The 17,500-nt window shown below is 35.8% G+C and overlaps 1 protein-coding gene across 17 annotated transcripts in view; it reads right to left on the bottom strand.

Annotated features, from left to right (window-relative positions):
- The window catches only part of LOC135212647 (calcium-dependent secretion activator-like), a 1,046,064-nt gene that overhangs the window by 2,230 nt on the left and 1,026,334 nt on the right, over positions 1 to 17,500 (bottom strand). For all 17 annotated transcript variants that reach the window (XM_064246259.1, XM_064246260.1, XM_064246258.1 and 14 more), the window contains 2 exons: positions 7,165 to 7,273; positions 1 to 786 (listed from right to left, as the gene is read on the bottom strand). The exon at positions 1 to 786 is cut by the window's left edge and continues 2,230 nt beyond it. In XM_064246259.1, coding sequence (XP_064102329.1) covers positions 676 to 786; positions 7,165 to 7,273 — 220 coding nt within the window. In that variant the 3' untranslated portion in view covers positions 1 to 675. The remainder of the gene's footprint in view (positions 787 to 7,164; positions 7,274 to 17,500) is intronic.

Here is a 17,500-nt window from a genome sequence, read left to right as displayed (position 1 = left end):
TTTCACAAAACATTTCTTGTAAATATTCCATTGCTTTCATTCTTACTGCCTTTAAATAGTATTTCCTTTCATATGAATTATTCAGAATTTTAAATACTGCAGTAAAATTAATATTTAGTCTAATAGATTAGTTATTCCTAGAACAGTTTCAGATAAAATCATTGTGTAAAATTAAGATACTTTCTGGCACTTATATGCCAAAACCTTTTAGGATTTCATTTGCTACATTTCTGTTTTTCTGTTACACAATTATGATAGGATGGATTCCATGCAAATTCTAGAAATAAAATGTATTATGTCTTGATTTCATCATTCATGTAGGAAATTAAAATTACATACTGTATTGTTCATGCTTAAAAAGCACCCTTCATTCACATATTCACTATATTTTGTCACTTTTTTCCTGTAAATCTTGTGAATTACACTGAATAAATTCTGACAGCATCCTGAGAATAATATGTAAAATCAGTTGATTTCAAAGATAAAAGGCATTTACAAAAATTGAAATGGCACAGTTACGAGAAATACAGAATCATTGTCGTCTAGGGAAAGCATTGCAGAAGAGTCAAGTTCAAGAAATCTTCAAGGTAGCATAGTTTCTGGTGAATCTTCTTGAATTATTCAGTTTTCGAATAAGCACATGTATCCATGTAAGGAGCAGAAGTTGCTTAAAATCTAGAAGAAGCCACCGCCTCCAAATTTACCCGTTATTCCTCCAATTCCTTTGCTCAAGCCGCCAAATACATTTCCAACTTTACCCGCAACATTCCCTGCTACATTTGATACCTGTTGGAGAAAGATTTTAAGAAAATATTATACAGATGTAGGCAAGTAGTATTTAAAATGGTAAGGAAAAAAAACTCAAACTAAATGGTAGACAGGATAGTTGGGAGTGCTTAAGACTTACAATACAGGAGACGGATGAAATGTACCTGGCTATATTTCCATTAATGAAGTTTATCAAAATGGCCAATGTATTTCTAAATTTAAAGTAATATCTCTGCCCAAACTGTGGAACTGGTCAATACTTTTCTTAAATGGGAATGTTTCCGAAACTTCCCAAACTTAAAGACTGGTTCGTTATGTTCCAACGTCTAATATACAAGTGAGCTGTGATGATGCTGGGTCTAGCACGCATGCTGAATTAGCCTCAGTCTTGCCTTATTGATCTCTTAGCCTGCTAACTACATCCTTAATTTTTCCTGTACAGTGATGGAGAAAATAATAATTTGGAAACCATCACAATTATTTTGTTAGGCAAAGGCTGCAGCTTTTAGAGCATTGGCTTTTGTGGTCATGCATTATCATTTCCAGAGTCATTTTTTTCAATAAATTGTTAACCATTCACATTGTTTCTCTAGGCAAAGGCTACTGCTTCAAGATCATTAGCTTTGGCCATGCATTATGATTTGCTTCTTCTCCTTTTGCTCCTATGGTGCGGTTGTTGAGCTTGGTAACAAGATTGTTAACTCCAGGCAAACCCCGTTTCTTGACAATTCAGTTTCATGCTGGTTGTCTAGCGGCCATGGCCAGTGATGCTAGATGCATTTCAACACTTTATTGCTCCTGACATTCATCCAAAGAACCCTGCCCACATGGCCCACTCTTCTTTTACAACCATATTTGCAGGTATCATCAAGTAGTACAGTTTACTGAATCTTCATGGGTGAAGGTTATCCAGGAACTCCTTCAAGAGAGAATTTTTTTTTGCAGAAGTGTAAGATAACTTCTGTGATGCCACTCACAGAAGGAGTTATTCTACAGTCAGTACCATTTTTCATCATGTAATGGACTTCTTGGTCCTCCAGCATAAAGGTTAGGGCATGTCTGTTTTGACTGTTAGAGAGTTACCAGGCAGCTCTTGCTCAAGTACTCTGCCTATGAGGCATGGACCTGTTTGCTTTCTCAGAAATAGCGATGCCTATGAGGCATTTTGAATAGATGTGCCCTCCTTGAGAGGTCAGGCCTTCTGATTAGGACCTGATGTTAGTCCTATGATGCCTCAGGACAACTCTACACAAAACCCATGTCCCAGTCATCAGACAGAGATCTTACCCTCACCATGGTCTTTCCTCATATCCTTTCTTCGGCCAAGAGAGTTTGAGAGTTACATGCATTATCATTCCCTGTCTGGCACTCGGAAGGATGATCTCGCTCATTCTCCTTTGTCCCTGAGACGTGTGACCAAGACGTAAAATCCCTTGGTTCCAAACCCAAGGTTTGAGTTTCTCGATTTCCTCCCTTCAAGAGTTCGTTGGTGGAGAGTCAGACAAGATGTAGCTGTGCCCAGTTTGTTCCCTACAATCTTACTTGAAAAGGACAAAGAATCTCAGACCAGAAAGTAAGCTCCTTTTCGTGAGTGTGAGAAGTCACAATAGAGGTATCCTTAAACACTTGAAAATGATGAAGTAACTTAGACCAGAATGTAAGCACCTTTTTGTGAGTATGGGATGTCACGAGGAGGTATTAAAAAGTGACAAACTTTTAATTAAGTTGTATTTTTCATAACTAACAAACCTGTGGTCTTAACAGTAGGATAAATCTTCTGGCACCAGCTGGAAACTAGTGCCTCAGTGGCATGATGGGTAAGGTCTTGGGCATTCTACAGAGGAGTTAAGAGATGTGTATTTCTGGTGATAGAAGTTCACTCTCGATGTGGTTCAGATGTCATGTAAAGCCATTGGTCCTGTTGCTGAATAACCAATGGTTTCATGCAATGTAAAAACACCATACTAACAAACAAACAAACCAGCTGGATACTGGTTAAAAACAATCTAAAATTGTAAATGCAAGGAACCTGTGGCCTTCTGGCATCTGATGTGTAGCTGAGGTGGAAGCAAGTCGAGAGTGCACTTGAATCCTGTGACACACCAGTCTTTCTTCCAACCCAGGATGAAACATAAGAATGGCAGTTAGATGTGGGTGGTCAAGGTTAAGACCTCAGGTTTGTTTGCTATGAAAAATACAAATTAATTTAAAAATTTGTCATTTGTTCTTATGCCCAACAAACCTTCGGTCTTGATAATAGGTTAGACTCATAATTGGAGGGAGGTATGAGAATCCTGAACCGACTGGAGGTTCGGCACACCCGATCATTCTTCTTAGAAATGAGATTGCTAAAGATGACCTAAGTCTTTTGAGATGTTAGATGTGTGGATATCTAACACTCGGTCCACTGGGTCAAATACAGTGAAATATGACCAGATTCATTCCATTCATGGAAGTCCAAAAGAACTATATCTGTTCAGGCAATAAACCATGTTGGCCACAAGAAATGGGTTTGTCACCACTCCTCAACCCCCTTGCTGGAGAGTGTTTAAGCTACTGAGAAGCAGATTTGCATGTTGCATGGAACATAAAAAGTGCTGTAACAGTATGGCTGCAATGCTCACTTGCATCAAGCCAGTTCCAGCATATGATGTGTCTATTCTTCAAACTGCCCATAGGTATGAAGAAAGGAGAAAAGAGAAAGAAGATAGGCCAGTCAACTCCCTCATTCCCTACTCCACACAGTCATCTTAGGCAATATACAAAATGTCCTACCAGGGCCACTGGATGAATCACACTTGTTGAACAACCACCACTGGACCCAAGGAAAACATGTCCAAGTATGTATAGGCAACATTCTTTATGCAGAAGAAAGTGAAAGTGGTTTGACACAGTCATGAACCAGCATTCAAATCCTATGAACAGATAAGTACTTTAAAAAGCCAAGGAAGAACATATTCCTCTGGTGTCAAGTGCTTCTGCATGCACCCAATCGGTGGGAAAACTTGACAATGAGGAGTCAACTCGTGCAGAAAACCAAAAGGATGTTCTAGGACACCTTTCTTGACCTGTCCTCTGTAAACATGAAGTCTACAACATCTAACTTCTTGAAGACAAAACATTCAGATAACAATGCAGTGCTTAAGGGACCCTGAGGCTTTCCAACCCTGCCAAGCAAACCAAGGTCAGAAAGAAAACTGCTTCCAAAGTCAGTTTTCTGGGAGATGACTGATGCTTGGGTTTGAAGGAGGTTGAGGAAGAATACTCAGTACCAGAGTAAGGTTCCAAGAAGGAGGTCTGAGTTTCCAAGGTGAACAAGACCACTCCAAGCTCTTGAACCACACCGAGAATTATGAGGGTGAAGAGAGGTCTGCATCCTTAACACACGAACTAATCAAACCTAAGACCTGTAACTCCTCGCCAGTATCAACAGAAGGAATCTCCTCTGTTCTGGAAAACATTCAGAAGATCTTGTTTACTTAACAGGAATTCTGAATGTAGATAAATCCTTTCAATGACACCACAGTCTTACATCTGAGTTGCTGTTCCACAGGAAAGCTCTCTCAAACAAGATACTGGACCAACTCCATACATGAAGAGATAAAGATCCTAGTGATTGGTGGCATCTCTCCAAAAGAGACTGGCGAAGGTGGTTGTGCTAAGGAGGAATCTCTCTTGCCCACTCAGGTCTGGGTTACAAGGAACTACTGGGGTTAACCTAAGACTTTGAAGATTGACAAAGGGAGTTGCCTGTAATTCACACCTCTGAATTTGTTCCTGTACTTGGCAGCCTCCTCTGAAAGTTGGGGTGCTCATTTTGAAGAGCTCCTAGCCTCAGGGGCATGGATCATACAAGACAACAAAGTCCACATCAGCATGTTGGAGTTGAATGCCACTTTCCTGGGACTTTAAAAGATTTGAGAAAGGGAAGTAAGGACACTCCATCGTTCAACCTCCCAGAGAGTTCCCAGAAGACAAACAATTTTGGAACCACGAACAGAGACCTCTAGCTTCCTGTCGAAGTCAAGAGGTTTAACATGTGCCTTTTCCAAGTACACAGAAGAGACAATATGATAACCCAAGGGGATGTCCTATGACAAAATGCTCAGCACAAATACGGGAGAAGTCCTTGAGCTGCCAAGGAAACTTATATCTCCGACAGAGGAGACATCCTATGAGGTAGTCCCTTATGATGATATGCACTAACACTATCTTCCTCTGGCTATGGGAGGTAATCTTCTGGGCCTTCATGTCCCGATAGTGTGGAGGCTCTACGACTTGCTCACAAGTCAAAAGGAATTAGAGGTGTTGGACCCTCTTGCCTTCCAAAAGAACTTATTTCCCCAACACGTAATGAGGGAGGCAGGAAGAGCATACCAGTAATAAAAGAGAAATCTTTTGGGGAAAAAACAGGAAATACCACCTTATGAAACTAAACCTCTCCTGTGTAAAAAATGCTCCAAACGTTGAAGTACCATATACTAAAATGAACACAACTATGTGGCATTATAGAACTCCAAAATGTTACAACTACAGTCATGCAAGGGCTAAGGTAGTTTGTATGATATGTACAATACAACATTTAAATTGCTACAAGAGAGAGCAACCATTAAAGAAGCTAAGCTACAGCTAAAATAAAAGTTTGCAAATATAAATAAGTAGACAGAACTTGAAACAATATAACAAATTAAATGAGAGGTACAGGTATACCTATCTAATGAAACTAAAGAAAATAATAAAAAATAACAGTTAAAAAAAGTCTCAATGTACATGAAGTTCCCATACTTTACAATATGAAGATGATGATAATATAAAAATATTGAAGAGAGAATAAATGAAAATAAAATATTAAATAAATGGCCACTTGATAATGCTCCATCACTAAGCCAAATCTGAAAGCAATACCTGAAATGTATAACGAACCAAAACCTTCCCAGTTACTAAACATATAGGGAAAGAGAACTGAACACAACACCAAGAAATACTGAGAAACAAAATCATCCAATCTTAGATAAACAGATGATGATGACTTAAATCCAAGACTAAGCAACATAGTCTCTGAAGTTTAACAACATGACAGCTAAGATTAGTTTAAATATATCTTTTCCTGATGGTGGTTTGGTATTATCTGTAAAACCAACTATCACCAAATAGCAGGCATTGAAGAAAACAAATCATGAAATCACTACAGTAAACCAACAGGTCAATCGTGGTGTTCTTCATATAAAAATAAATAATCCACATTAAAAATATCATCATCTAATCTTCAAATTGGCCACAGCAAGTAATATTTTAGAAACAAATCCTACACAAATTTTGTCAAAATTTTCATAATATTGAGTTTATTATTAATTTGTATGAAGTTGCAAGATATCATATAAGATCTAATATAATTATGAACAAACCTCTCATACCAGCCCCATGAAAGCTAAAGTTAACTCAATGGTCTGGTCTGATATTTTGAGGTACTGAGTAAGAATGCTCTAAAATGCTCCAGATACCAAGTAAATGATCAGTCATAGGATGTTACTGGCATCCAAAACTGTCTTTCAAGTCTGGGAACTTTTAAAATGAATCATCTTTCTCTGAGAATATTTATAGTTTTTTTTATCCCTAGGTTTCTGGCTGCAGGCAACCAAAATGTGATGAGAAAAAGAATAAATACCTCTTAATTCATAAGTCTCATAAACACTTAATAAGTTTTTCAGAAAATATAGTGTGTTTAGATCCAGATCCATCCTCTAAGATGTCCGGCTAACTTTGTGCCAAAAGTGCATCACAAATTTGCTTTACTTCATTATGTAGATCTTGAAATTAGTGGCAATTTATTGTCACTATTGTTTGGGAAGGAAAGTGAATTGTTAATGATTTGAGCAAGTAACCCAACACCCATGAAGCACCTCGGTGGTCGCGAGTTCGATTCTCGGCCATTCCATTGATGAGTGAGAGATGTGTATTTCTGGCGATAGAATTTCTCTCGACATGGTTTGGAAGTCACGTAAAGGCGTTGGTCCCGTTGCTAAATAACCACTGGTTCCATGCAACATAAAAACACCATACAAACAAACAACCCCCATGAAGACTCTTAATAAAACTGCTGCTGTAGGTCTAACCAGCAAAAACAGACATTTTGTCGTTTGACAGATTGTGCAAAGCAGCAAATTTAGTGATACTGCATTTGAATTGAGTGGAAAAAATAAATGCAAATGTTAAGAATACCATAGCTCATTAATTCATTTTTCATAAGAGTGGGATTTGTACAGCAATGCTGCAGGTCTGGGTGCCATTATGTTGATATCAAAATTTTAAAAGCTAATTCATAACCAGGTGACAAGTTTTTGAGCCATCAGTTGTATAATTTTAGTAAAGATATCTTTAGTTGAAGGATTAACTCACCTTAGCAACATAATTTGCAGGATCTTCACCCAGAGTCTGGCTGAGCTGAGCAGTTACTTTAGGCTTCTTTTCAACCATGTCATCTTCAATCCCTGTCTCAGGATAGTCCCTAATAAAGCACACAAAAAACCATTATTGTAAGGGAAATTTTTGGGATGCCATTGAATCGATAGTTTCAAGCACCAAACATAGTTATATTAGTCAAGTAAAAACAAAGAAAATCCATGAAGATCTAAAAACCTAATCTATGAAAATGTTCATTCCTTCAAAACCCTGAAAATATAATGCCAAAGGAATACACAGTTTCATAAGATGCTATCTACAGTTCTACAAGAGTGTATTTTTGACAACACATTCACACTATCATGCTAGCATATTCAGCACAGCTATTACATACAATATTGCACTAGAAAAATGTCTTTATCTTTACTATCCCGTTATTCATTCCATAAAAGTAAAGCTAATCATACACTCACTCAAAGACTGTTAGCAATGAAGTAAAAGTTAAATATGTGGGTTCTGTCCTTTATTAACCCTTTGTGTTATTTATGTTTAAAAGACATGATATATTAATCATACCACTTCTTTCTTCAGTAATAACTCTTTTGTCTATATGCACAATTTCAAGCCTAGAAATCTTTAAAATGTTCAAACTATTTGATCATAAAAATAAACAAGAAAAGTACTCTAGCAAGTTACTAATTTTTAAATCCATTAATTTTTCTCTTTTCCTATGTAAAACAAAAATTAACGGTAATTTCTACAATGGACTAGATAACCTATAGATGAACTATAATTTTTAAGCTTCCTTTGTACAGTCACTCAAAATGTTTTGCAGCATACTTCATATCATTTCGGAAAACAGCTTATAATAGTGACATCTGGTGCTTTTTGGCAACTCTGCTTGAAACAACTCCGATATTGTAGTCATGCTTTACTTGATTGAAGGATGTTACTGTAATACTTCAAAGTCATGCTTTACTTGATTGAAGGATGTTACTGTAATACTTCAAAGGTCATCACTGTTCTTGTGTTTTAATATGTTTTATCTCCTTCATATGTGTGAACATTGTAGACATAGGCCTATGACTATTATAAGTTGATCTATTAGCCCCAGTACCATCAATAATTATGACTTTTGTAAAGATTTGCTGGTACATATATCATTGTGAATCAAATTTTTCAAGAATAATATTTGAATGACTAATTCTTTGTATGTTGTAAACTAGTGAAACAAATACTATATATATATATATATATATATATATATATATATATATATATATATATATATATATATATATATATATTATAAAGTGTACAGCGGACCCCCCGTATTCGCGTTCTCCGGATTCGCAGCCTCACACATTCGCGGATTTTTCTCGGGAACGTTTCCCCGCATTATTCGCGGAAAATTCGCACATTCGTGGTATTTTTCTATGAGAAATATCCACAAATTCCTGGGTTTTTTTTAATCAATTTCATCATAAAATGCACTTTTTGTGATAAAACTATTAAAAAAACCAAGTATGAACATTTTTATTGGGTTTTTCTTGAGTTTTAATTAACAAAATAGGCTGTTTTTAGTGTTTTTATAGGGGTTCCAAACATTCGCGGGTTCTAACTATTCACAGGGGGGTCTGGTATGCATCCCCCGCGAATACGTGGGGACCAAAGTGGAACCTCTGTTTTCATACATAATCCATTCTGGAACCTCCAACGATATCCGAAACGTACAAAAGCCAAAACAATAATTCCCATAAGGAATAATGTAAATGGTAATTATCCTTAAACGCCGAGCCGGTATTTCTGAAAGTGTCTCCCGTATGCCGGCGGGGTTCGGGAGTGAGCGCCAAAGCGGAAAAAAAGTTTTTTCAAAAAATCACAGCACACTTAGTTTTCAAGATGAAGAGTTCATTTTTGGCTCCTTTTTTTGTCATCGCCTGAAGTTTAGTATGCAACCATCATAAATGAAAAAAATATCATTATCATATATAAATATTGGAATATATGACTGCAAAAAAAATTAGATATAAAATTGTATACAAACTGTGCTGTGAGCAAAATGGTTAAAGCTAATGAGTTAAAGCTAATATTATGACAAACTGACGAAAAAATGTCAGATTTTTTGTGACAGTTACCATGTGGACGTAAGGAAAAAGTTTTTTTTTTTAAAATTCACCATAAATCGAAATATTGTGCCAGAGATTTCCAATTTGTTGTAAAATGAAGTTAAATGATTGAATATTACTAGAATGTACATATTACAATTGCGTTTTTCGAACATTTCGGTCGAGTGAAAGTTGACCGAAGGTTGAAATCTTGGCACTTATCGTGATTTATATGAAAATATTTCAAAACTGATAAAAGCTACAACCATGGGTTGCTTTAAGTTGTATTCTACATGAAATTGCGCACATTTTCATATATAGAAATTTATGTAATGGCTAATATAAAACGATGCAAACATTACGACAAACTGACGAAAGAATTTCTGATTTTTTCGGCAGTTACCGCGCGGGCGTAAGGAAAAAGTTTTTTTTTCAAAAATTCACCATAAATCTTAATATTGTGCTCGAGATTTACAATTTGTTGCAAAATGAAGGTAAATGATTGAATATTACTAGAATGTAAGAGTTTTAGCTTACAATTGCGTTTTTCGACCATTTCGGTCGAGTCAAAGTTGACAGAAGGTTGAAATTTTGGCACTTATCAAGATTTATATTAAATATTTCAAAACTGATAAAAGCTACAACCATGGGTTGTTTTTGTTGTATTCTACATGAAATTGCGCACATTTTCATATATAAAACTTTATGTAACAGCTAATATAAAACGGTGCAAACATTACCACAAACTGACGAAAGAATTTATTTTTTCGGCAGAGTTACCGAGCGGATGTAAGGAAAAGGTTTTTTCAAAATTCACCATAAATCGAAATATTGTGCTAGAGACTTCCAATTTGTTGCAAAATGAAGGTAAATGATTGAATATTACTAGAATGTAAGAGTTTTAGTTTACAATTGCGTTTTTCTACCATTTTGGTCGAGTGAAAGCTGACCGAAGGTTGAATTTTGGCACTTATCGTGATTTATATTAAAATATTTCAAAACTGATAAAAGCTACAACCATGGGTTGTTTGTTGTACTCTACATGAAATTGTGCACATTTTCATTTATTAAACTCTATGTAACAGCTAATATAAAATGGTGCAAAAATTACGACAAAGTGACGGAAGAATTTCTGAGAGATGTGTCGCTGATGCTTTTTAGTGCGAGAAGAAAGAAATTCGTGCATGCATGCCTGGGTAACGCTTGTAAACAAAACATCAGCTTAATTCGTGAACTCCCAGCATCCCTCAAGGCACATGATTCAAAATTTTTTGCCAAGTAGGCCTATAACTATTTTTCCGCGAATATTAAATAAAATTTTTGATTTGACGTATTTTACATCAATTAAGCACACGACAGACAATTTTAGTCACCGTAAAATACGTCCAATAGGCATTTAAGGGTTATTGCGTTCCAGACCCCAAAAATATTTTTCTTAAAAACATTTTATAGGGAATAAATACAGTTTTACATACAGAAAATGATGAGAAATAAATAAAGATGAATAATGAACATTTAACATCACTCTTACCTTTATGGAAGACTAGTTATTGTATGAAGACAGAGAGGGAGGGAGAGGGAGGCAGTGAGGTTACTGTTTGGAAGGGGAATCCCTCCTTCAAAAGGATTTCAGGTCTCATGAACTTATTTGGGGTTACTTCTCTATGTTTTTTAGTGACACTGTCTGGTCTACCCCTGTTGCACAACAAAACTGTCCAGAGAAATTTGTTTCTGATGTTTCTTCAGTATCTGCCTAAAACAATACAAAGTGTTGTCATTAAACTTGTTAGAGAAACGGATTGCAACGTCTTTGTTAGGATGGCATGTCTTAACAATATTTTTTTACATCACTCCACAAACATTTCTTTAATCACTGAAGTAGGCACAGTATCCCCTCCCTCTCCCTCCTCCTCCTCGGATTCGTCAACTGCCATCTGTTCCCGTTCTTGCTGAAGGTCTCTCCTCATTGGTTAGCTCTTCCCTGTGGGCATCCACTAACTTTTCCACTTCCTCGCCACTCACATCCAAGCCCATGGACTACCCCAGAGACACAATAGATTCCACAACAGGTGTAGGGTCATCAGGGCCAGCCGCAAACCCTTCCCGAAGTAACACTCTGGGCACAATTTTCTCCAAAGCAGAGTTCATTGTCCTGGAAGTCACTCCCTGCCAAGCTTTATCTATAAGACTTAGGAAGTTAATGATACTGAAGTGATCTTCCAGAACTCTCTTAGGGTCAATTCAGTGTCTGAGGTTACTTTGAAGCACCTTTGGAACAATGCCTTTGTGTAAAGTTTCTTGAAGTTTGAGATGATTTGCTGGCCATGGGCTGGATGAGAGGAGTGGTATTAGGTGGCATGAACTTGACTGTGATGAATTTAAATTATACAACAACTGGTTTTCCAAGCAAGGAGGATGTGCAGGAGCATTGTCCATTGCCAGGAGGCACCTGAGGAGCAATTGATTTTCTTGCAGGTATATTTTTTCCCACTTGAGCCAAACAGTTCACTTTCCCACTCAACGAAAATTTGCCTCATGACCCATACTTTTTTATTGGCCTTCCACATCACAGGCAATTTATTCTTAATCACATTGTTGTTCTTCATCACTCGGGGAGTTTCAGATTGGATACACAAGTAGGGGCTTCACTTTGAAATCCCCACTGGCGTTCCCACAGACCAAGAGTGTTAGCCTATCCTTCATAGGCTTGTGCCCTGGCAATGAATTTTCATCGTTTCCAAAACAGGCATGTCTCATCTCAATTGAAGACCTCTTGAGGAGAGGAATCCTTCAGCCTCTAGATAATTTTTGAATTCATCAATTAATTCTTCAGCGGCATGTTTATCGGAACTCGCAGCCTCCCCATGCCGTATGACACTATGTATGCCCGTATGCCTTTTAAATTTTCTATACCAGCCTCTGCTGGCCTTGAAATCACTAGGAGCAGCACTTCTTGTTGGCATTTTCTTACTTATTTATATCAGCATGCAACATCCCAGCTTTCTCACAAATTATCACTTCAGACACACTATCCCCCGCTAATTGTTTTTAATTTATCCATACTACAAGCAGCTTTTCAACATCTTCCACTAGTTGCGTTTGCTGTTTCAATAATGAAGTGACCCCTTTCGCAACATCAGTTGCCTTGATTTCATAGAGCTGATTGTCAACACTGACTTGCTATACCTCCTAGCAAGATCAGCCACACATGCACCACTTTTGTACTTCACTACAAGTTCTTTCTTGAATTCTATCGTATTTCTGGTCTTTTTTGCCGAAAGGCTATCACTTGCAACTTTCTTTGGCTCCATGATGGCTCTTTTGCAATGAGTTTTCACGGCAAAATAACACAAAACACAGCGAGCACGTGTGAGCGTGGTGAAGCTTGTTCAGAGAAACAAAGCCAGAATGGGTCACGAGAGAAGATGGGATGCTTTTTTTGGGCGCTCGATACAAGGCCCGGTCACGTGCTGGGCCCCAGAAAGAGTGTTTTTGAGTTTACAGAAACCGAGGAAATAAAAAAGTCTAAAAAAACTGAAAAGTGCGAAAAGAGAGGTGTACGAAAACCGAGGTTTGTATGTATGTATGTGTATGTAGGTTATATTATATATAGATAAATATATATATATATATATATATATGATATATATATATATATATTTATATATATATATATATATGATATATATATATATATATATATATATATATATATATATATATATATATATATATATATATATTATATATATTATATATATATATATAATATTTATATATATATATTTTATATATATATATATATATATATATATATATATATATATATATATATATATATATATATATATATTTGTCTAACAGCTTATATTAAATACATATACTGAACTAGACTAACAGATTTTACATCTATTTTTGTAATAGTACATAGAATATAATCGCATTTATATGCATACACATATACTATATATAATATGCTGTTATCTTGTGTAAGCTCTGATTTCTTTCATTGCTAATAGGCCTATCATTTTCATAAATTATGAAATTAACTGAATATATAATAACTACTTTTGTATTTCCTATTATCTAAGCTTCTAAAGAATTAAAATTAGCAAGAAGTTCATTGCCAGCAGTGAAGAAGATTACCAGGCTTATCAGTGAAGAATGTCTCCTCATCGCAAAAGATGACTTTTTTCCAGAAATCATCGGCCACTAAATAATATTGTAACGCTAACCCTAGCCTATCTTTGTGTTTCTTTGTTATGAAGGGTTTCTTGGCAGGATTTTGATGAAATGATATCTTGGCCTCATGTAGCCTGTTATGGATGCTTTGGGCTTCAACTTCAAGGGAGAGCATCATGTTCTCTATAGCAACACTGGTTGTCAGGGGAGTTGGGCGGAGCTCATTCAATGATCATCCAATTATCTTCAACAGTATGCACCTAGTGCAACCATGGGGTTGTTATCCACTTTTTAAATAAATTTATTATATTTTCTTTCTCTCTGTTGCCGTATCCATCTATATATACACAGTTGTTCTATTTACGCCAAGCTGCCAAGTAATATCTACGATAGATGACCTGAGAGATAAAGTGGTGCAGTTGAGTCTGTTATCTTATTGTTGCAAGTGAGGAGACAGTTAACTTTCCCCCCTGAGTGTGATGTCACACGATATACATACGATGTATGAGATTTTTTTTTGTGTTTTTGACAATGACTATGTACTATTAGAATTATTTCTACATTTATATAAGTTCATTGATTATTCAGTATTTTATTAGTTAAGATCCTTTTATTTGGATTCGAAATATAGTTTCTTTTTTTTACTTTTCCCCAATCATATTGCACAAAATTTTGAAAAAATTTTCATACTATGAATTTTTCACTCCCCATTCTTTTTTTTAAATTGTTAATCATATGATTAATAACCCTTAATGAATAAGAAAAGCACATTTCATTGTCTACATCAAAAGAATAAATTATTGTTGGGTGAGCAAAAACTTCTTGAACATGTTGCAAAACATTTTTGAGTGAATGTACCATTATTACATTTTCTGGCTTTCCCTTTGCTGCTCCTGAATTATCACAAAGGTTCTCACCTACAAGCTCAAAATATTATTATTTACTGCTGAGAAAATGTTAAAGACGCATGTTACATTTAAATGTTTTATATTTTCTGAAGACAGTATAATATTGTAAACTGGTTTACTACCTTGTGCTGTATACTGTACTGCTAAGAGTTCAGTATATAGACATATGCAATATTTGTGTACATCAACAGAATGGTAAGACTGGTCATCTATGTAGGTAAAACGATCTCACATCTCACATTTATGAGAAAACCCTAAAAGAACATTAATTTGCAAAACAGCTTCCACAGAACGGAATATCAAAATATGAAAAAGAGGAAAACAGTAAATAGAACTGAAGAACAATTTTTTAAAAAATATATCAATTTGGAAAATTTAACAAATGGGAAATACTGTACATAGGTACAGTAGACCATTTTCCAACATATACCTAGTAATCAATATATAGAGATATCTGGAAAGTTTGAAGGATCAAACTTGAAACAGTCTGTCATGACTATTTTTTACATCTCTCTAGTTTTTATAACAACTCTGTAATATGGTACATGAACAAATTATGTTTACACACACATACCTACATTATTTATATGGGTTTTATGAAAACTTCATTGTCTGAATAAAAACAAAATTTTCTTGAGGAAGCGTGAAACCCAAGTTAAACTAGGTAATGAAAGGACATTGCAAATGGCAATTCCGATGGGAAATGAGATTTAAACCATAAAGGAATGAAGGACCAGGATAGAGAGGTAGAGAGAAAAAAATCCTCTCTTGAATGTGGATAAGGGATGAAATATAAAATTCCCCCTTTACCATCATCATCAGATTCAATATGAATATAACAAGCTATACAAAATACTATGTAAATTTTACAAGATGTACATAGTACTGGAGAAGAGAGCAACTACGTATATCTTTGAAATTTGGCCTCCACAAATGCAGTACCTTTGCATCCAGATAGGGCTGCATATTGTGTATGTGGGCAAATTTGCCTAGATTCATCAGGCTTGAGTCTAGACATAGGCACAGGCCTACATCTTAATATGGTCATAAATCATTTCTTGCCCTCCCATGTCCTTTTTTTTCTGCAGTGGGCTGCTTTCTGTATGAAAGTCCTTGGGCTCATAGTGTCCTGGGTTTTAAGTTAGTCTTGCTGCTTGACAAATAATATCAAAACAAATTAGGTACTGTAGTTTACTCTATTCCTGGGCACAAACAAAGAAAACTTTGACATGAATAAATTTGTACGTATATTAGGCAGGAAATCAAGAAATTTCAATCATTATGTAAACCTAGACAGGTTTGCCACAACACTTTCACTTCACACCAATTCTTTAAAGCTAACTACAGTGTACATATATATCTTCTTTTCTTTTTTCCTTACTTTTTTCTTTTGCCACTACAAATGTGAACAAACATATTTGGAACTTATATGCAAATAATAACCTTTAACACAGTCTTTAATCATTAATTTCATTAGCATAGTTTACATAATAAGAAAAGGAAACTTAGATGTACTATGTAGCTCTTTAATAGCCTCCCTTTATTTACTAGTTAGAACAAAGTTCTCTCTTTCAGTATGAGCTTTTAACTTTTTACAGTTTACATACCGTATATCAATTATCATTATTTTTTTTAGTTTGGATGAATAAATATCCCAAGGAATTTTTGGCTCCTTACCAAAGTTTTGTTTCAACTGAATGTGCACATTAAAAGCAAAGGCTAGGCTAAATGTTTACTATGTTGATCTGCTATCCTTGGCATCCCCGTTCATGAGACTTTATAGTTTTCATTGCCACTGCTTCACAAAAATTTTGAACATACACTGGTCTAATGATGACAAATGTGAAGGTACCCAATAAGGCTGATTCGGATTTCATTTTGACAATTTGTGTGATAGTCCTGCATTTTCCTAATCTGTTAAAATTTCTCCCTGTTTGCCCATCACAAAGGTTATTGCAATATTTTCAATATATAATGAATACTCCAAAGACATTTTACATTGTTGCTGAGTTTAATTTTTCATACTGACTGCAAAGTACAGGGGTTTGAATTTCAAAGGGGCTGCTTTGATAGCCAACAGGGAACCCTTAATATTAATTGAGCATGTTTAATTCTACACTCTGGATTACGCAATAAAACATCATACATGACTTAAATAAGCTACCTGCTTGTTTGTAAATCATGTTCAGCACTGAGGCCGAATTTTACTCTTCATTTAGACTAGCTTACATCTCCTTAGTTTATGTTTATGTTACTACCTTGCAGGGGTTTGCAAGTGTGTACTTATTCCAGTATATACTGTGACTGCTACATGCATTCAATTCATTTTCCTGCTTTACTGATCCAGTTTTCAAATAATCTATTTGTTATTTGCATCAGGAATTTTCCCCAATTTTTAATTCTGGTAATAATAATGCCCCTTCTTTCTCATCCTCAAGTTTTTGAGCTTCACAAGTAGGCTGTGCCATTTAATAGAAAATTTTATGGACGCATATGTGAACTGGTGCATGAAAAAGGAAGTAACATATTTACAACACTCAACTAGTTTACATTCCAACATTCCAAAGAACCTCACAGGAGGAGAGCTACCCTTGGAGTACCCATGATGCCAAATTGTAAGGCCAGCCATCCTTTCCCTCCAGTGAAGGTCAAGGTACCTTGTGTGGTTCTTAATGATAGGAGAAAGGGAAAATGGCCTCTTGGAATTCCTTGAATTGTAATAAGTCCGAGTAGCAAATTATCTAAACTAATTAGGTTTTATCAGTGGACCTGTAAGTAGGCTCTTAACTTGCATAAAAAGTTTTGGTGCATGGACTTACACATAACCTCCTTCCCAATCGATTTGTGTACAAGTTCTTGGCCAGTGGATCTGAGTACTCATGATCAAAGGACCTGTAACAAGCTCTTGCTCAGTGGACCTGCATTTCACCACTTTACCAATAAAATGAGCATGTATGAGCTTTTGGCCACTGGACATGTACTACGAACTATTGGCCGATGTACCTGAAAACTCTAATGAAACTATGTCAAAGTTCTTAATTAATGAACCAAAGTACATGTCAACGGAACTGTGCAGAAGATCTAGGCTAATGTTCCAGAGTACCAACTCTATCAATGAATCTGAGCACTATCTTC

This window comes from Macrobrachium nipponense, chromosome 41 (assembly GCF_015104395.2).
Source record: "Macrobrachium nipponense isolate FS-2020 chromosome 41, ASM1510439v2, whole genome shotgun sequence".
In the NCBI taxonomy this organism is placed as follows: Eukaryota; Metazoa; Arthropoda; class Malacostraca; order Decapoda; family Palaemonidae; genus Macrobrachium; species Macrobrachium nipponense.
Note: the sequence above shows the minus strand (reverse complement) of the source record. Positions and strands in the feature narration are given on the sequence as shown.